Consider the following 22,067-nt stretch of genomic DNA (forward strand, 5'->3'; position numbering starts at 1 on the left):
ATTCCACTCCAGTGTGAAGGAAAAGCACCAAAGAAGGGAGGCAGACCCATAAACAATATAGATACATGGGCATATATGCATTACCTGAACTGCATGTAACAAAGGGGAGTATAGTCATTAAACAAAAGCAAATAGAATGTGATCTCTGTATCAAAAGGAATGTTTTCCACATTCAAATACCATCATTACCATTGTAAAAGGCAAGATGTTTGCTGCAGTTTCCTTTTTGTACAATCATTTTCTGTTCTGTGCTTTGTGAACTAGTTGAGGATGGGGCTACTTCAGATTTTGTTGTCATTAGGGAAGAAAACCAGCAACAATCTCATGGAAGTTCATCAGATTATACACACTCGTTAAACAGGTTTATATGGGGCAGACCTCATGACTTCCTGAGGCTTTATTTTTCACCTGATAATATATTATGCCTGAAATAGTGATCTCTCACTAAGAATCTAAAACACCTCACAGCACATAATTTTTTTTCACTTTAATGTCCCAATAGCAACAAAAAAAAAATAGTGGGGATTTTCACTTATTTTTTCCATTGTTCTGACTAGTCTTGTAATACCGAGATAATAAATGTTTAGGATTATTTGCAGTTGTTAAAAAGGGGGAAAATATATTTTATGACAGTTGCCTCCATTGTAAAATACTGCCAGATACATATGTATAGAAAAGTTAAAGGACTCATTTTCTGTCTGTGGGTTGCACACTGTATCAAAGAGGCCTGAAGGTACATCTGTACAAAGTAATTGGCACTCAAAGAGAAAATGGTTAGCTTTCTACCAGTACATTGGGGTCAAACTCTTTTTTTATAATAATAATATAGTAAGACACTTAATATAACCTTGAAATCAGGAACTTTTAGAAGAGGTTAGGTGAAATGCACAGTGCTATAGCAACCATAAAGCAGATGTATTTCTTACCGTTCTTTTTTAAATTCAGCTTTTAATAAGTGGAATGGGTGATTTTTTTTTTAACTGCATATTTAATGACATTTTTTTATTTTAAAAAAAATTGGGAATGTCAAGATAACAATAGAATACATGGGCATGTAAGTGTGATTTTTCTTTTCTCTAACAGCTCATTTCCCATAACCTTTTCGAAACAATTCATCCCTTATTTCAACAAATATAGTATAACCACACATATGACTTGTAAAAAAAATTTTTAAGTGTAGGAATTAATATTATGCAAAGTTCTGTTATTTAAAAATTAATCTGTTAATTATTATGTAACCTAAATTTCTTCAGTTCTACATTCTTTCTGGAACAGGGAGACTGTTGTGGAGGTGGGGGGGTTTTGGGGGATTTTTCAGTTATAAAATAAAAAAATATATGGTTATCTAATACCAGTATTTTGTAGAACATAGTTACATGTTTGAGCGACTTGTGCATGATGTGGGATTGAACAAGGGCAAGGAACGTACACATTTATATGAAAAACAACCACACAGATATTTTAAGAGATTGAAGTTAAATTAATCAATTCTTTAAAATTTTGTATTCTTGTCGCAATTATATCTTCTGAGAATGAGCAGAAATTTTAATAGTTTGCTTTTGTACTGCTAGGCAATGATATGCAACATTTTGTTATGTTTTCTATAAAAACAGGGAGAGATAAGTGACCATGACAACATATTGGGAGAATATCAATCACAATAACCATTGTTGATTATATCTAAGGCTAGCATACATATTATTGCAAAAATACAGTTAAAATCCCTTTTCTTTCTTCTTTCAATAGAACACCATATTTTGCATCAAACACTTTGTAAGCTATATGAGGCATTGCAACATTATCAGATACTAGATTAACATGCTGAGTATTTTTCTGAGTTCTAAAGCTAAGTGTTCTCTAGAAATAGATGAAACTCCTTAAAGGCAGTGGAAACACTGATTTCAAAGGAATTAATTAAGAGCAAAAATTATTAAATATTAAGTAACATTGAAGTGTTCTTGTTTGAAGATAGTGTGTCAAATTGAAGAGTTTGGGGAGAATATAAAGCTTGAATTCATGTCTCAAACAAGTATTTTAGTAAAGTAAAAAACCACAGATTTTTAAAACTAATATGGATATATTTTTAAGTCTTGTTCAGTAGTATTTCTGGTGATACTTTGTACAAATATTAACCATCGGATCTTGCCGAAGTGTTCACAGACATTAGGGAAATATTGGTCTTCAGCAGCTATATTGGTGTTATAAATTCTTTATTTTGCAAAATCATTTTGCTTAGCCAAGTTATTTATATATTTGAGTTCAGGTATTCCTCAGTCTCTCTTAAGCATTTGATGAGATTGAATAATGAGAGATGATGAGAGGGAAATATCACCATAAGCAAAACAAGAACAAAGAAAAATGCTTATGTAGAACAGCTGTGCAGCATTTGTAGTTTTCCACGTTTTATGGTTTTCTCCATGCTGCTTTTTGGAAGCTCACTCTGCTACTTCTTGTCATATTTCTGCATCAAGACTCAATTATATTTTTTACACTCTGGATTCACTCAAGAACTGTTTTTATCATGTGAAGGAGTCTGTACTTTGCTCATGTGTGTGTCAGGGTTAAGCTGTTCTCATCAAGACTCTGACCAAGAAATCTCTCAGTAAGCTTGAAAATATCTCATAATTACTTAAGGTCAAATCTTACTCAGGTGGCTTATAACAAACTACCTAGCTTTGCATCTCTTTACTAGTGAAAGTTGTTTAAAGTTGGTAGAAGTGCATGCATGTTACATGGATAAAGGGTTGAATTGTGGTGAGAATGTTAAAGTTGCAGCCACAGAGAACTGACCATCCAGAAACTGTGCTTTAAAGTCCATGTTAATGTCCCTCAGCATTTCCCAAATTTTGGTTTTTGTCTTATGACTGATTACTAAAACAAAATAAATTATTTTGAAGTGTTAGTTTATTTTAGGTTTTGATATATAACTTAATCTGTACCAGACTTTTGATATATTAGCATGTTTTTTGTAAACAGGGTGTTTCATAGTAGTGGTATCTCATAACTGCAAATAGTTTCCTGACATTTAATCCTTTCAGTAAGAGGTATTGTAGGGTCTAGCTTTCAGTGCCGTCAGCATTAGTCAGATGGAATCATTCTAATATAAAAAGTTTATGTAATGGACATAAAAATCTATGTTTCTATTCCTTGTTTGATTTAAAGCTGAGTGGGAAAATAAACCTCAAAATGCTGTGTGTTTTTTGCCTTTCAGGGCTGGTTTAGCCCGGGTCAGGTCTTCGTGTTGGATGAATACTGCGCTCGCTACGGGGTGAGAGGCTGCCACCGCCATCTCTGCTATCTCGATGAACTGATTGAATATTCAGAAAATGGTTCTGTCATTGATCCAACCTTGCTCCACTACAGCTTTGCATTTTGTGCTTCTCATGTTCATGGTAACAGGTAATTTAATGATATATTTTTTAATCCATAGTATTTAAATGTGCAGTCTGAAAAGTTTTTATGGGCTTTTGCATTCACCAGATAGGGAGCTGCACACAACAGAAATCAGTTCATGAAAATTTCTTCAGGAGTACTGGAGGTTCCATACAGATTACTGCTAAAAGAAATCTCCTTTTAGCATTTACTGTCTTATTGCAATATGTTTTCAAGATAAAAAACTGTTAAAAGGGTAGTCTTCTTCATTCTGCATTTATATTGTGGCACTAAATGGTGTTTCCAGTAAACATTTTGAACAATTACGCAGTTTAAGGGAAATGTTGACTCTTTCTGCAGTCTGTAGCTTGGGAACTTATCATACTATACTGTGTTCTTCTGTCTGTGCTATCACAGAGAGCAATAACATATATTGAGAACTATCTGTAAGCCCCAGCCAGGAAGAGTCAGGACACTTCTGGAATCCTTTCCACTAGACAGGTAGACTACTTCAGGAGCTTTTGGCCACAGTGATTGTCTTGGGATGATATCTTCATTCCACTTGCAAGTGAAAGACAGAAAAAAAAAGTTGTTGCTTTGCTATTTTTGCACATTCTTTAAAGGAAGCACTGCTTCATCTATGTCTTATTCCAGACTGTGAGAGGACAAGCTCTGCTGCTGGAGAGCACCAATTGCAGATCAGGTCATTGGATAGCTCAGGTCAGGAGGGACCACAGGAGATCTCTAGACAAATTTCCCGCATGAAGCTGGGTCAGTTATGAGGTCAGACCAGGTTGCTCAGGGCTTTTTGCAGTCAGGACTTACCCATTTGAACCTGTCTAATTTCAGTATAGTTGTATCTGTTGCCTGCTGTCAGCCACCCAGTACACCCAGAGAGCCCAGTTCCCTCAGCCTCACATCAGAGCATGTGCTCTGGTGTCTGACCATCACAGTGGCAATTCAATAAACTTGCCCCCTGTCTTCCTTGTTTTTGTGTGGGCAGTGGGGCTGCCAGTCTATCAAATTATAGGAGAACATACATTTATGTCTATTTTGTGCACTAGAGTTGTAGACTGCTGTATGGAATATGTTTAAGAAGTCCAAAAATAACAAGGAGAAACCCAACAGATCCTCCCAACTGAGCCAATCCAGCCACTAGGGAAAAACATCACAGTCCCAAAAGGAAATTACTCTCAGGAAGTCCCCAAACTGAATCTTGATTAGGATTGGAAGAGAGATTTTCTGTCCAAGATGTATGCTTATGTTGCTTTGCTACCAGTCAGCCACAGAGGCTGTTTTACTTGTCCTCAAGCCAGAGAAGAAGAGCTAATCCTTAGGAAGGATATTGTTTCCTTCACTGGCTCAGACAAAGCCTCATCTGGAGTTGGGGATTTGTGACCTGAGTGATTTCATAGTGGCAGACTAACAATAATAATACATGATAATAATACCAAAATTGAAATGTTTTTGAATGTGCTTGAAATGCTGTCAAGAATCTTAACATTCATACCAGTAAGTTAGGAGATTTCTGGCTTTTATTTGGTAACCTATTCTCTGTAAAAGCATGCTTCTTCGTCAGTTCCTCAAGAACCTGACACATTCATATTTCCTATTGAGTCCAAGTCTTTGTTGTTTCTCGCCTTTTTATTATTGGATTCAACCTAGAAGATAAATATATGTGATAATTGCTCAAACTTATTTCAAGAATTCAAAAGAAAGGTAGATACATTTCTTTTTATTTCATAATTTGAGTGAAGGACAACCGTGCACGCAGTGCATGAAAATATCTCAGAGAGCACATCATTTACACAGTGGTAAGCACTCTGTATTCTGTCTATTCCTACAGTACAGATATTCTCTGAATAGCATTATGAGTGTTTTAGGAATAAAAGAAGTGTTGAACAGAGAGGGTCTGACTAGAACTGAGATATTGTAAAAAGGAAGAAAAAAGAAACATGAAAAAAGAAAAAAAGTAAGTCAAGGACAGAGGCAGACACACTCACTCAGAATGACAGACACAGAAATACGGGCACATAATATACCCACTCATTCATTTACCGCAGCACTAAGAAATAGTAAAAGGTAAAAGAGAATTTCACAGACAATGCACAACAGGCCAAAGTTCTAGGCTGGTCCCTGGCGTTACACATTTTTGTTTTGTAAGTCAGTCTGGGAATCAGAAAGACCACAGAACAAAGGCCTTTATACTCTGGCCATGATGTATTTAATTTATATGTCACCTTTGCTTCACAGAGGGATCTTAGACCCTCCCCAAGCCTGAGAAAGATCATCAAAATTGATCTTGAAGTCAGGTGGTGGAGGGGCATGTAGAAATGCAGCTGTATCTGTAGTTCATATTGTCCATTTATTTTATGTATGAATTTTAAAATAACAGGCAATCTAGTGACATCAGTCAAACAATCAGATACAGGTTTCTCTCACCTTCATTTCTGGTGAGGAGAATCTAAATCTGAATCAGCTTTGGCTCTTTCCACCCTTCATATATTTTCCAAATTCTTCCAGCATCTCTTTGAACCTTCAGGTGTCCCCTGTGCTGTTTTGCTGCACTGTAGGACGTGAAACATGTTTCATGCTGCAGGCTGTAATCTTGCCAATTTTAACACAGTACCGTGGGATTATTTCCAGACACCTGGAATAAACATGTAGAGGTTTTGTTGTCGTAGAGCTTTGGGGACATTTGGAGCACAGAAGAGACCTGAACTGAGCTCCAGTTGTAGGCTGTATGCACCAGACCTTGTCTCCTGATCTCAGGACTAGAGAACAGTCCCCAGCTTCTTTTTTCTCTTTCCTGAGATGAAGATATAGACAACAACTTCTGCAAGATTTATCAAGCATACTTGTACTTTGTGTGTCTTATGCCAGTGTTGTTGGTTTAGGAAAAGAAATGTTTACTCAGGGTCAAACACAATGTGCTGAGTCCTAGACTGAGAAATTCAAAGCTTATTTGTCCTTTTCCTTTCCAGTTTGTTAGTCCATTACAACTGCTTATGTAGAAAAGGTATTTCTGCTTTTGTAGATGATAGTCTTAAGACATTCTCTTCCTAAATAGCCAACAAGGAAAATATTTCACAAAAAAAATAGCTGTGCTGTGTTTAAACAAATATACATCCTTGGTTTTGAGTCAACTATTTTATTTTCTTCTGTAAATAAGATCATCTTTCATTGTACTTCTGGTGCTATGTGGATTTACTGTACCATCTCCTTTGGCTTCTCATCACCATGATGATTTTTCTTTTCAAATATTCAATGTTCATTCATATGAAATATTCTATATAGTCCTCATCAATATATAAGTTAGTTCACAAGCAAACTTTTTGCTCTGCACTTATGCATAAACTCATTGCTGGAGAAAGTGAAATGGGCAGAACAGGGAACTATAGGACATTCCTGAATGATGACTTTTCAGTCTAAACAGTGCAGGTAGGAGCTATTGTTTTTTTTCCCCATCATGTTCACTCTTGTCTACTTTTCATGCTGTGACTTCTATTTAGTCCTTCATATCTGAAATGAATGCTGGTGGGTATCACATGAAGTGTGAAGTGACTTCTTTCCACCTGCTGGGTTACAGACTGAATTGAAAAATTCAAAATTCAAGCATATTCCCTTGTTACAACTTTTCTTATTCAGAAAGATATCTGATGAAATGGAAGTTCATATATGAGAAGTGAATGTGAAAGTAAGGCTACAGAAATCAGTATATAACTAAGATGAATAGGTTGGGGGTTTTTGTCTTTATTGTAAAAGCTTCAGCGCTGCTGTGTTTCCATAGAAGAACAGTCATATTGAGTCAGGGTTCTTCTAGGCCAGTCACTCACCTGGCTCCAGTGTTGACCTCCTTGGAGTAAAAGAAGAGCAAGCATGTGCAATATTTCCTCTTTCCAACTCCCAACTCTTTGCAGCTCAGAATATGCCGTTTGGTAACCTGGAGTGAGTCTTTATTTCAAATACTTGTCCATTGCACCCCTGAACCCCTGTAAGCCCTTTTCACCCTCAACACCTCTGGCAGCAAATTCCACAGCTCAGCCTCCTCTTGCTTGAAGAACTATTGCTTTGAACTTGACTCCTACACATCTCATTTCATGCTCTGCTGCTATTGGAGAGGTAAAGAAGAAAAAAGAAAAATTCCTGTTCTGTTTCTTTGCTATTTAAGATTCAAGAATTGTAAGTGAACAATACAATGATTGGACAGAAGTTTTCCGCTAGTTGCTTATCCTTTTCTGGTGTTTCCCAGTGTTGATTTGCTCCTTTGACTGGTACTGAACAGGGACAATTTCATGGAATTATCCATCAGAGAACCAGGATCTCCATTCTGAATAACAACTGTGTTTTCCTAACGTTTTTCTGTGTTTGTCATTGTTTTCTGTAGTATTGCTACCTGATTTCATGGGGTCTTTCTGGAATTCCACACTGTGCTATATAGCTATCATTAAAATGACATTTTCTATCACCTCAGTTCTCAGCTGTTAGCCAGGTAATTTATAAATACTGTAAAATAGCTCAAGTCTCAGCACAAATGTGTGCAGAACTTTACTAATAACATACCTTCACAGCAGGTACTCACCTCTCTAATTTTAAACGTAAATGTGGGAACTTTTACTCAGGTGCTGTTTAATTGCCTTTAAAGCCTTTGATTAGGGACTGTCAAAAGAGCTTTGGAAATCCAGATATTTCATATGGCTCAGGTCACACTCATCCACCTGTTTCCAATCCTTTTAGAGAACTCCAAGGTCAGAAGGTAGGAGTTCTCTGTCTTACAGTTTCAAAGCCATAGAGACTTGACAATAGGTAATATTTACCAAAATTTCCTTACTTTTATCCTTAAATATCCTTATATTATAGTTCCTTCTAACTTTATGGGGTGCATGTCATACTTACTGGCCTGTATTTCCCTTGGCTCCTTGGAGACTTTTTCTGATATTTATCCTCCCGTTCTGATTCTGACTTCCCATTCCTCAGAAATTCTTGAGAATTTTCACATACCCACAGGTAATTCAGGGTCTGGCAATTTACTGCTGTCTGTTTTTCTCATTTGTTCCATAAAGGGTTTTTTTTAGTTGCTTTCATTATTTAAACATATTATGCTGAAAATGAAGAGTCCTTTTGCTATGGACAAAGAAGGGTTCCAGCATGGAAGTCTTCTTCATAATAATTTACTTCACAATAATACACCAGTACAAAAAATCATTTTCTATTTCTGTAGTACCTTGCCCTCTCTGAAAGCTACTTTTAGGTCCTTGCCATCATTTGGCAGTGTAGATTCTCTCTCTGATAGGCTTCTTGCTTTGGTTATGCTTGGAGGAAATAGAGTAGAATAAAGGGTTTCACTTCACAAGAGAAGTGAAACTATGGAAACTTTGGAGAGTGCTATGCATTCATATATTTCTTTTCATTTTTCAGTGTTTTGTGGTAAGAAACATTTATTCCAGTTTTACACTTTGTGTCAAGTCATAAAAGAATGTTCAGAGAAATCGTCCCTTTTAAATCTGGGGAAAGGAAATTCATTAAAATAAAGAAAATAGTATCATTACATTGCTCTGTCTCCTTTTTTTTTCTGGAACTTCTGAATAGGTATTTTCTTCTCTGACTAACTTAACTTTAAAGTAAGGTTGTCTATATCTTGATAAGCTCTCCTTCATTTTGTGTCATTCATAAACAATATGGAATATGATTTAAAATAAAATTCCAGAACTTAAGTCAGTACTTTCACCATTTGTCTGCACATGGTCACCATCTGATGTGAAAGGTTTTGTCCAGTTGATCTCTTCCCAGGGGTGCTATGTTTTCACATGCACAGTTTTATGTGTTAAATATTTAAATATCATGTACACTTTTTCTTAGATGGTTTTCCCAAAAAACCAGGATTTTGTGGATTTTGTGGAACATTTTGGTTTCAAGGACTTGAAAATGCTTTCTCTTTCTGCTGTGTTTCTTATTCACTCTCAATCCTACATGTTCTACCTGTGTTGTAATTACAGCAGGTGCAAGGTCTATTTCTGCTGGTTTTTATTGGCAATTGGACCTTCTGCTTTAATCCTAGATCTGTTCCAAGGCAGATCTAGGATTCCTCCAACAACTGGAGGAACAAGCCTGAGTTCCCTTGCAGTGTGGATCTTTTAGGAAAGTGTGTAACATCAGTCTACTAGTCTCTCTCATATTTGGTACAGCATCTAGAGATGTAACAAGAATCTATTGGTTTTTGTAGTTTGTCTCATTTTTCTATCAGTCATTTATAATGAAAGTGGTGAGAGTGGACTTCTCATACTTAAACCCATGTTTTCGTTCAGAAGTCATTTGGTATCAGTCACTATTTTCCCAGAACAGAACGGAATGAGAAAAAGACCTTTTAGGATTGATATGCTATATGAGTTTGTGCTGCTAAAGGAGAAGCAGTATTCTCAGTAAAAAACTATCTATCTTCTTCCATTTGAATATAATCTTTCCTTTTTTCTGAGGCTTGTTGGGCACTGTTGAGAATAGAAATTTTTCACTAGGCCCTGTGTAAAGCATCTTGCATCATCCAGTTCATCCTTCTTTTTTGGAAGCGGATCATGTCCAAGGTATATGAAGCACAGAGGAAGGCTTACCACCCCTAAACATGATACACTATTTTGTTATTAATTTCAACTAATTACTGCCTTTACAGAACCTTATACATTGGGTAAAATGACATTATATTAATACATGCTTTGCTTTTCAGTAGAAAATATAACTGCATAAAGATTATTAAAATCAACCTAATTTATGATCTTAATCTCTTTTAATGACCTTCAAAATTGGTCTTTTTCATTCTGTTGTGAAAAAAGGGCATGACCTGTAACAGGTGTCAGAGCAGCCTGAGAACTGCATACAGCACAAGGTTCTATTGTGCCAGTTTTATGTCAGAAATATTCAAAGAATCATTAATATAAACAAGAAAATGCTCAGTGTTGAAGTGTCTGCTGGTTAAAGCTAGGTTTAAATTTTATGCAGTAATACACTGTCTTCATTTTCTTTGTAAAAAGATGTCTGCTCTGTCCTCTTATAAGCTGATAGTGGAAGTCATCATTCTTACATTTCTGTAACATAAACCATGGACTCTGCAAAAGCCTTAATACAGATGCATTTTAAAGGAAAATTTGTGTATTTAAGTTCTTGAATATAAAGTCCCATAAAGAGAAAAAAAATTCTACATCGAATTCTAAAAAATTTAATCTTTGGTTTTCTAAGAAACAAGCAGTCAAACAGTTTATCTTGCTAATTTGAAACTTGTCACTGTTCTTTCGTTTGATTGTACATCCTGCTGGATAGAAAGACAAGTGCTTTCAGAAAGCACTGAAACCTTTTAAAACAATTTGTTTCTAGAAGAAAGGATGCCTTTTAAATTTGGTTTTGTTTTTTCTGTGTCCTTGAAATGCAGTTTATTATAGAAATGTCTTAAAGACGTTAGCTGACGTTTTTGGCAGTTTTTTAATTTTGTTTTTCATAATAATTTCCTATCTTGCTCTAGCAAGATGGCAAATTCTTTTTGTCAGCCTTACTGTTCATACCTGTATGTATGTTAGAATATCAATCTGTACATTACTCTCCTCATAGCCTTTTTTTTCATGACATACCAACATGATGGTCTATGTTTTAATGAGTAAGGCATGTTGAAAATACTTTTATAATTTTTAAAACATGTAAAGGTGCAAAAAAGCACCATTATCAATGGTGTTCCAGTGGAAGAAAGTCAGGCATGTTCAGTTAGTATTTCCAAGGCTGTCTTAACAAAGCAGTCTTGCTTAAGGCAACAATTCTCTCTCCAAGAGGCCACTAGGAGAAGCTGTTTCCAAAGTTGAGGACTGGAAACAATCCACAGCCAACCCAGTGTCCATATCTAATTCCTGTTGGAACAAGAATACAGTTTTACCTTACCTGCTGTGGGTCTTCACAATAATTTAATCCTACAATCCATCAAGTGACCTCTTCAAATTATTACAGGTTTTAAGACCTCTAGAGATCAAAAATAATTCTAGATGATGCTCCAATCCTTAAAGGATTATATAATGTGAGGAAAACCAATCCATTGCAACAGGAAAACAAAAAACCACTGCCTAATCAGTCAGCTTTTCTAGTAACTGCTGTCAGGACAACAATCTTGCAAGATTTTTGCAGTAAAAAATAAGTTTTAAAATTCTGGTCAGCCTTTACTTTCGGTTTATTATTTAAGTGGTTCATGGTTAAACAGCTACTTTCCACTTGAATTTACTAGCTCTAGTTCATGAGATACTTATTTCAAATCTCTTTTGATATTTAAGTCTGGGTGAATTAAACAATTTCACTTGTGACCAGAGACAACATTATATTTGTGCCAGTTAGACTGTGATCTAAGCAGATAAGACAAGCAAATCCAAATCCAATTGACAGAGTCCTCAAAAAATGGTAAACTAATATAAGTGAGAGAGAGAAGGCTACTCAGGTTTTGAGTGTTCACTCTTTCACCTGGTTCTCTAATTCTAAAAAATGTTGTGAACAATAAGGACGAAAAAGAGTTTGGACACAAGGAAAATTCACTCTCCATTACCTTCTTGAGAAGATGATGTTAAAATGAAAACTCTTCTTAAGACAGTCCATCACTTTTCTTGGCTGAGTTCTTGTAAGAGAGTTCCCAGGCTGCAATATCGAAGTTAGTACTAGTTTTGAATTGAAAAAAATCAAGTCCATAACATTTGAGACAGTAGGAAAGACACATTTGTTGTTGCTTTTATTTGCAAAATAGTTCTAGCATAGTTTATGGATGGCCTAAACCTTTGAAAACAAAACAACTGTGTGAGTCTGATTTTCCTTGCAGGCACTGTAATCATAAATAAAAGTAACCAGATCAAAACAGTACTATTTATTTTATTCAGTCTTCAAAGTAAATAAAGAAAAAATATCCAGAAGATTAAATGAGTGGAAATATTGAAGTATTCATCTATTTTTAATATTTCAGCTTATCTCAGAAACAATTTCTTTTTTTCCATGGATTCTTTTCAAATCAGTAGTAAGTATATATTCCCTAAAGTAGAAAAATTATCACCGGCATGATATGTCTCAGGACTGTGTTGCATTTGTATATTGTTGTTGCAATAAAGTTTGCAAGAAGAAGAGACAACATTGTGGTTTAGACTTCGTGCTATTTTCTAAAAGCAATAGAATAGCACAATGTTTCTGTTTTCAAGAGATAAATTTTTCAGTGTTATAGGTGGTCATTTTCCAAAACCTTTTTGTGTACTCCTCCTTCTGGGACATCAGCTTCCATGCAAACGTATATTTAGCAGTTCTGAAAATTTTAGTTGTTGTCAACAAGGTGTTCCTTACGACAACAAACTCAGTGAAGTGACAGGTCCCTGGTACTTAGAGATCCCAGCCTTAGTGCAGGGTGACAGACATGACATCCTACTGGCTCACCTTTTTCACTTGCTGTTGTCTGGACCCCTAGGTCTTTCCTGACATATATATGACATGCCTCAGCGAAGCTTAATATGACAGAACTATTTACTTTATCAGTCCAGAGCACAATCTCTCCTGACAATGAAAGCAGACAGTGCAATTTACTTAAATTCGAGCTCATGCCGTTTGTCAGAAGGCTGAGGTAAAGTATCCTGGCATCCATCAAAAGAGAGAAGATAAGTTTTTTGCTCTTTCACATCAGATTTATACAATGGTGCGTTGATGTGCCTCACTACTCCCATCCCCACCATATCTGATTTTTTATTGTTGTCTTCACAATAATTTAAGGAAATCGGGCATTCTTTCCACCTTGACTTGACAGGTCACAAATATAAGTGATTTAAACGGTGAGAGAATTGTTTATGTCATGACCAGGTAGCAACTTATCCCTTCTAGGTTTAAGTATAATGCAGAAAGTTAAAGTGACAATTTAGGAAAAAGATGCTCATAGAATCCTAGAATGATTCTTGTAACATTCAGAATGTTCCAAAAAAGAATGTTGTCTTTCTTTATGTCATTTTAGTACAATTTTCTCAGTTCTAGAAACACTGAGATAGTTTTGGAGGCTCTGAAGAAGATACAGGGCAGAGCTACACATAGTGTCAGGTTCAGAAACTCAGGTGAGAAGCAGTAGCTGATTTGTTTTCTTCAAGCTGGAAGTTAAGAAAGTAACAGGAACATTTCAGATACTTCTTTTTAAAGTAGGCTGTATGTGGGGAAGTTGTGACTGCATGGCAAAAATAATATTTGGGAGCTGTATATTTAATTATTTTTTTACTTTTGTCATAATTTTAATATAAATACATTAGTAACACCTTTAGGCTAAGATTTTAGACCAAGTGTATGTTTAACATACTAAATATAAGCTTATTTTGAATTATTGTGACTTAAATTTGATGCTTAAAAAATGCCAATGCTTTTGGTTTTTAAAGACTTTTTCGTTGCATCTTTAATGCTGCACCTATATGGAAGTCTTGATTACATGATGCTATTTGTCAATATAGGATGGGGAATCAAACTCTATCCTCACTACGCAAAATTCCTAGGTGTTCTCTGCTGTGGCTTTTCTCACTGTAGTTTCCCTCCCACCTTTACTTTAAAATCACTTTTAGCTATATTGTGCCTCTAGGAAAATAAATAGAAAATTCAAGGAGGTGAAATTTAGCAAGATTTCAGTAGACCTCTCTACTCTGACAATAGTGCTAATTTTCTTGAGAAAAGATACTGTCTTTTGAAAGGATTTGTAAGAATTATATGTTAACTTGTGTTCATATTGAGATAATGTAGAAACTTAGAAACTTAGGACTTGAATTCAAAAGTTCAACTCAAAAGAGAAATTATTTGTCCAGCCTGTTCTTTAGCTATATTCACAAGTAACTGTTTATCCTTGGAGGCATTGAGAAAGAGGAAAGGGGAATTAACACTCATGTTAAATGAAAACTTTAGAAGTAAAGATCATTGTTCAAAGACAAATCAGCATGAAGAGATATCAATGAATATGAAACATTTGTTGTTACAGGCCAGATGGAATTGGAACAGTATCTGTGGAAGAGAAAGAAAGGTTTGAGGAAATTAAGGACAGACTTTCCTCCCTTTTGGAAAACCAAATAAGCCATTTCAGGTGAGTGTATAATTTATTCAATGGAAGAGTTTTCTCATGGTGTTTCATTTTAGTCTTGAATGAGTGGAGTGAAAATAAAATGGTCTGCTTGCAAAGGAATAGCTTAAATATGAAATAATTTATTTACACAGGTGGTTGTACTTGAAATTTATTTGTGTAATATGTGAATTGATAGATATTATAGAAATTATTATGCAAGAATACAGGCCTTGATTTTTTTTTTATTTTTTTCAAAGTTCAAGCTTTGTGTAAGTCTAACCAAGAAAATTGTCTGAATGAAAGTGACTGTGCCATAACTATTTCTGAATTATTATGGATCAAGAAAATCATAGGAGTAGAAACATCTTTAATAGATGGCAGCTAAAACTTTTCTTTATGTCTAATGGAATTTTCTTGGTTCCATTAGACATAAAGAAAAGTGTATCCATGAAAGATACACTTATCTTTCTTAAGAGTCATCATTCTCAATAAGGAGTTTGTCATACTGAGGAATGTCAATACCAGCAGAAGATGTTTAGAAAAGGAGTATGAGAAACAGAGGAAACATGGGATTTCCTGCTATTTTGCAACAATTGATGGTTTATGAAACTTAGTATAAAAATTGCAGACAGACACCAAACCTGTTACTTTGTCACACTAAGCCAACCTATCTGCCACTATTCTGTCAGTCTAATCCTTTTAGACTGTATGTATAGATTAGTTTTTTGTCTCTGTATCACATCATAACAGCCAGTTCCACAGTTTAAATAGTTCTTTGTGAAACAGAACTTTTTGGCAGGGCTGACTATGAGTTTGTTGAATGCCTCTCTGGTTTGGTGAGGTAAATATCTAGTATTCAGTAGCATCATAGGTCATTGGGGATTTTTTTGAGCATAGTGGTCATAGCAGCCTTCACTTGGGACTTCATATCCATGTTGAACTAAAGAGAGCTAGAGCTCTCCTTGGAGAGTATTCCTTTCAGGAAAAAACAACAGTGTTTCCTTTCCTCTTTCCTTCCTTCTATGGGAACAAAGAGCTCTTGCAAGAGAAATGACACAAGTGTTCCCTACCTTCAGGCCTTCATGTGCATGAGGCTAATTAGAAAATGTATAATAAAGTCTAAATGATCTTTTGAGTTGGAAAAAGTAAAAATCCCCATCATACCTGCTAACCTACACATTAGAGTTGCATTGGTGAGGTTGGTCTACAACAGTTACCATAAATCCTTTCTGCCTGAGTCATGGTGGATTTTGAGCAAATTTAAACAGCATTAAAAATTCCTTCTTGAGAGCAATTAAATGTGTCATTCAAACATGAATGATTTCATCCTTCAGAGGACTCTAAGGTTTGCCTTAAAATCCTATTTAATCAATACAGAAAAACTGTGTTCTGCTAGGTGAAAAGTAATTACTATTTCTTACTCTGAAGAAATATTAGAAATAAAACAAAATAATAGGTGAAATGTCTGGATTTAAACGAGGATACTGGCATAATACTGGAAGAAAGAAAAAAGATAGTTTCTTAGACTCTGAATTTATAAAGCATATAAAGTCACAATATAAGACATCCTGACAAAGCATCGGAAGTAATATTTTAAATAGAACCTTGACTCACCACATGTATAAGGATCACCTCTGCCGATTAACAAAGAATAACCTTGGCTGTCAGATTGCTTTCTTAGGAAGATATGGTATTAAAACAACTCCATATTTCAGTCCTTCAAAATTGTTATGATAACTGTGAAATGCAGACTATTTGGGAAAATACATTCAACAGTAAGGATTTATGCAGAATATACACTGAATTTCTCTCTTTGGCCTTACTGTCCTTGAATGCCTTGTATTCCTTGTCATCAGGTAGTCCCACCATCTCCCAGGCTGGTTTCTTGCTTCCACTGTCCTTTCTTCTGTCAGTTTGGGCATCCATGCTGTTTATTTGTTATATTTCCTAGAATGTTTCAGCGTCTTTCATGCCTTCCATGTTCAGACAAGGTTTATTATTTTTTAATGCCAGATTCTCTTTATCTTCCTCATGGAATCACAGAGAGGGTGTCAGAGTGTTTGTTACCACTTTGGTTTCCTACTTGTGGCATGTATTTGGCTCCTACTTTTTTGAATTTACCTCAGACTGTTTGTAGGTTTCTTGCTTTTTTTGATTGTATCCTTTGCTTTTGTTTTTCAAGTTCTTCATTTATTTCATAGATCCCATTCTTGAAATTGTATATACATTTACTAAATGTGCATGTACTGAATTGTTTAGCCTGTTCTCTTTTGCTACATTATTAAATTGTATTGTCTTATGATTATTACTACAGAGCACCTCTTCTGCTCTGCACCTCTCAAATTATGTCCTCTTCACATTTGAGACTGAATCCAGAATAAGGTGGTTTTTTGTGGGTTTTAAATTAGCTGTTCAAAGAAGCAGTTCAAACCTGTGTCCCAAAATATTGTCATTATAGCTTGTCCTAATGAGATATCAGTCAAGTGTATATGTCTAGAGCTGAAATCTTGAATTTGCAGCTCCTTTAATCTCATTTAACATTTTGTAATCACACTGATCATTATAACTAGGGGATGAGTGGTACAGAGTTTCAAGGATCATCACCATTTTTTTTTCCTCTGGAATATGTTAGTACTTATTCTAAGCTTTGCCCTCTCTCCATTGCTTAGCGTTGTGTGCACTGGTCAGCTGTCATGGACAGTTTAATTGAAGAGTGCAAGTCTCTCCCTGCCTTTTCAGAGCAGCTCTGGACATTTGCTGTGTCCACTTAAGTGACTAGGTCACACCCGTCTGAAAAAGATGCTCTCCCTTGCCTGCCAACTGACCTGCACCTTCCAGTTTTGATACCCCCCTATGACCTTTTTAATTTTCATTTTCACTGCTGTCAGCCTGGTTCCATTATGATTAACATGCAGTCAGCCCATCCTGTGCTAGTGGCTGTCATCTAAAGTAGTTCTTAAGGTACTTACACCTTTCCTCTCTGTCACCTTCTCTACCCACTGAGACTTCTGATCTCTGCCAGCCTCTCAGGCATCAAATGTGGAAGAGACAATATTTCTGAGAAAGCTGTCATGAAGGTCTTGGACTTTAACCTCTTGCCTGGCTATGTGAATTTTGTCTCTGGAGTCTTCACAGAGATAAAAGTAAATACTGGAATTCTCACTGCAGGAAATCCTGTTTTGACCTCATTTTTAAGGCTTTATTTTGGCTGACCAAAATGTAGATCTAAAATTCGCTGATCTGAATCCTTTTATCATTAGAAAAGATTTGACTAGTGGAAAATATCAGAATAGGAGGCTACTGTTCTTGGTGACTAATAATAAAAAAAAAATAATCTCAGCAAAGCAAAAAATCCTTTTTCCAATTGGGGATATCCCAGTAAGATTTTATAGACAGGATTAAGAGAGGTTACAGTTGTCTGAGCATTGTATTCTCATTGACCTGCTGTATTGCATTATTCAGCGGACAAAAATAAAAAATAAAGCCATGAATGCAATCACTTTTTAATTTACATGATTTTAGGAGTGGGTATGGTTTAAGTTGTAGCTGATAAAATTTAAGATAAGTGCTATTCCAAGGTATTTTTAATATAATAGAAAAAAACACAGAATATCTGCCAGCATTGGCAGATATCTAGACATACCAGCATTGGTATCTCTAGAAGTTAAAATATCTGACATTTTATCATTCTCTTAATCCAATTTTAAAATAAAATACAATGTACAGAATGCTGCTTCACAGGTTCAGTGGCAGTCATGGCTACATGAGAAATAGTACTTCTTTCCAGGAAGATGACAATTAAATTCATCAGAGACCTTTAAATATCCTTCATAGCTTAAAATTTGGAAGTGATGCTTTCTGCCTTTTAGAGTTTTTTCTGCACTTAGGCCTACAATCAGCTGGTAGGCTGACACTGCTGTTATATGTGTGTACTCCATGGTAGACTACTGCAGAGGCTTTCTGCTTTTGTTGGTACTTCAGGTACGGGAGTCTTCTGCTAACATAATGAAAGCTGTATGCAGATAAATCTTAAAGTAAATTCATAAAGCAGCTTTTATAATTCTGATAATTTTATGTTCACCTTATTTTTTTTCTTTCTTTTTTATAAATTTTATTTTTTACTTTTTAAGATACTGTTTCCCTTTTGGACGTCCTGAAGGAGCTTTAAAAGCCACACTTTCATTACTTGAAAGGGTAAGTTTGAGAACATATTTTAAGTTCTGCTGAGCCTGCATTTTTCTGTTGCATTCAGGTTGCTGAAAGCAGACTCATGATTTTACTACTGGTTTGTTTTAACTGCTTACTGGAATGATGGTTGGTTTTGTTTTTCTCTCATTGTCTTCTACACAGGCAAACAGCTGTTTTCTGCAGGACTTTTTTACTGGACTTTCACTTCAAGCCACTGAATTGTAGTCAGTGACTCTGGTCCTTTTTTATTTAACACTTATCCAGCATTACCCCTAAAGTGGTACAAGTCTATTCTACAGCCCCCCCGTTTCCTGCTGTTTATGCCTTCTGCGCTGCTGATATTGTCTATACTCATATGTAATATTAAAAACATTCTCTATAACTCAAATGATATTCAATAAATGCATAATCAGAGTCAACTTAAGAAGCAAAAGCTATACACAGCAAATCTGACTTGGGCAGCTATAAATGTAAATCCTCTTGTATTGACTGGAAAGGAGAATGCCTCATAGTAAAAGCATCTCAGACATCTCTGTGGAAAAAAGACTTTAAATTCCAGCAGAGATTCCAAAGGAATTGTATCAGCAGGAGTCTGATGAAGTTATGAATTTAAGAAAGGATAGGTCCCAGGCTGTGTTGCTTTGCCAAAATTTGAGAGTTTTGGTCCTGGCAAATATTGGTTATTCTGCAGTGCATGGATAGAGATTCTCTCTTAGAAAACCTCTGCCGTGTTCAGAAAACACAAAAGGAGTCTAGGTATATATGTTTTATTTCTCTTACCATCTCAGTGATTGTAGTGCTGTGCTTTTTGAAACATCCATTTCTTCTCCCCATTCCTGCTATTACAAATGGTAATGGTGCTCAAGCACCACCGCTGTCAGTCTTGACTGGGAATAAATGTGCTTTCCTACATTTTTGAAGGCAGAATAGGTTAGAACCATCTTATTTTACCTGTCTTTGTAAAATTTGAAAAAAAAAATAAGTCCAAGAACGAAAGGTTTTGAATACTGTCAATTCACTTGTTGATAACCAGAAGTTATTGATTAACAAAGCAAGTAAATGCAGACAGAGAAGTCATATTTGTGTGCAGGTATTCTAGGAATCTGCTTCACAGCAGTGTCTTCCTAATAGCTTCTCTGTTGCTGGACTTGTTTCTTTTCTACCATGTCCTTCCCTAGACTGCATCTCTTGCTCCCTCCTTTTAACAGTAACATTTAGATACATAAGGGTGTAGCTTGTCCAGGGATCCACTTGAGAAGCATTTTTTTAAAGATTTTGAGTTATCTGAAATTTTATTATTTACATGAAAATGTGATAAAAACAGTTTTGTTTACACTTACCTGTTGAAAGTTAATGGAGTGAAGAATTAAATTAAAAATGGAAGTGAATTATCAACTTTTTTTTAACGTAGTAGTCCAGAGTATATTATGCTCCATTCATATAAAGAGGTATGGATTCTTGGTTTACCTCACTTCCAGTAGGTGAGGTAACAACTCACATGTTTTGAAAACATTTATATGGACTGTTCTTCTACTTGTCCATAATAAAATGTTCTGCTGGAAGTTCAGTGTTTTCCCTGCCCACTATACAGACAATATTTTTTTCACAGCAAGGACATGTTGAATTTGAATAACTTCACCCTGTTGAAGAGTCCATGGTTCTGCAATGGTAGAAGCTTTTCCACAGCTGAGAATCAAGCCAATTTTCACAATCACATCTTTAGTGGTACCCATACCATGATCATCTATGGTATGCTCTTGTTCTACTGGTCTCGATGCCACCCAACGACTGACTGGCATGCTGCAAGATGGCAAACAGGAGGGATAATACTGTACAGGCAGTCAAATCAGGGCTGAACAGAAACCTTAAAAGACAAAGATCCACCAGCTGAAATAGTTCCTTTTTGACTTCTGCCTGTAATCATTATCAGATCTGTAGTAACTTTAGGATACTTTTATCCTTTTCCTGTGGGGTTTGGGTAATAATTGTAACGAAGTGATATAATTGTCTCTGACACAGGTTTTAATGAAAGATATTGCCACTCCTATACCAGCAGAAGAGGTGAAGAAAGTGGTTAGAAAATGTCTGGAGAAGGCTGCCTTGATCAATTACACTCGACTTACAGAATATGCCAAAATAGAAGGTTAGTACAGCAATCAGCTGCCGAAGTGGCTGTAAAAGCCAGCAATGCCTATTAACTGCATATTCCGTGAGCAGCCTTTTCCCTTTCCAGAACAAACCCCTTCCACAGCAAGGGGAAATGTCTCATTAAAATCTCAGCTGGTGAACTGTGGAGCTTTTTCCTATTCATTGCTTTAATATGCCTCCTGGGACCCTGTTTGAATAAAAGACTAGGACTTCCTAATTCAAGTTGCCCTTTGTTCTTACTTTTGAGTTCTTCATAAATTTAAGAGGTTGTTTATGGGTTTTTTTTATTTCTCTAGCTATTTCTAGTGATTAAACTACTGACAGGAAATTCTTTCCTTAACAGCAGTGTCACTGCCTTGAAATTTGAAAACTGTGTATATATACTTTTCTGAAGAATTTATAAGGCAGACAAATAGATAAATGCTATTTATTTTTGCTGCTCAGTCATCAGATGTATAATAATAATCAGATTATCAAAACCTTAATTACATCCTGATTTAATGTATTAAGGGGACAAAATACTAAGTTTGAAGGTAATCTGGTGTTTTTCTGAAAGTTTGATATGTTCTATAAAGTATATAATGAAATTAACTAAAATTTTGCTTAAAAAAATAGCCAGGGTACACAATATCATTTTACTATTTGTAAACCTTATGTAGAACAACAAGGCAGTCATAATAGTAAAGTGCCTTGTCAAGACAGACTTTTATTCTCCATAAAGTACAAAAAGCTAGAGATACTCCTGTCCAAATGTTTTCAAGAATAGAAAGCTGTATGCACTGGATTTTTGGAGCTAGAATTAATCTCAGGAAAATATTGTAGGATTAATTCAGTTTTTTTTAATAATACAAATTTTATCCATATTAATTTTTTAATAGCATGTATTTCTAGCAATACACCAGAAGAAATAGAGCCAGCTTAGGAGCAAATTCAAGAAGCCTCAAATATTTAGCAATACTACAAAGCCAACTTTTTTCCCATTTTTATCTCTGCTCAAATTCTCTGAAAAACATGAGTTAACTGATCTCACAAGTGATTAACAAAAGATTCATCTCATCACTATAGCAACCAGTATTATATCATGGAAGTAACAACACGAAACCATCCTAGTAACCAGTTTATCATAATTAATTATGATACCATGTTGTGTTAAAGAAAAAAAGGATGAATATTAAATCTATTCTGGAAAATGAAAAGGAAAAAAAAGAATGTTTTCCTTAGTTTTTGTATTTCTGTATTCATAAAGGGAAATGTTAATGTCCAGTATTTAAGTCGTGTATCAAACCTG

General features: G+C 35.5%; 1 protein-coding gene across 24 annotated transcripts in view; it reads left to right on the top strand.

The window, feature by feature from the left end:
- Window positions 1-22,067, top strand: part of CADPS2 (calcium dependent secretion activator 2) — a 285,040-nt gene that overhangs the window by 190,299 nt on the left and 72,674 nt on the right. For all 24 annotated transcript variants that reach the window (XM_039726825.1, XM_039726810.1, XM_039726802.1 and 21 more), the window contains 4 exons: window positions 3,212-3,399; window positions 14,363-14,464; window positions 18,574-18,637; window positions 20,651-20,774. In XM_039726825.1, the coding sequence (XP_039582759.1) occupies window positions 3,212-3,399; window positions 14,363-14,464; window positions 18,574-18,637; window positions 20,651-20,774 (478 nt within the window). The remainder of the gene's footprint in view (window positions 1-3,211; window positions 3,400-14,362; window positions 14,465-18,573; window positions 18,638-20,650; window positions 20,775-22,067) is intronic.

This window comes from Passer montanus, unplaced genomic scaffold (genome assembly GCF_014805655.1).
Source record: "Passer montanus isolate IOZ18808 unplaced genomic scaffold, ASM1480565v1 scaffold6, whole genome shotgun sequence".
Lineage (NCBI taxonomy): Eukaryota > Metazoa > Chordata > Aves > Passeriformes > Passeridae > Passer > Passer montanus.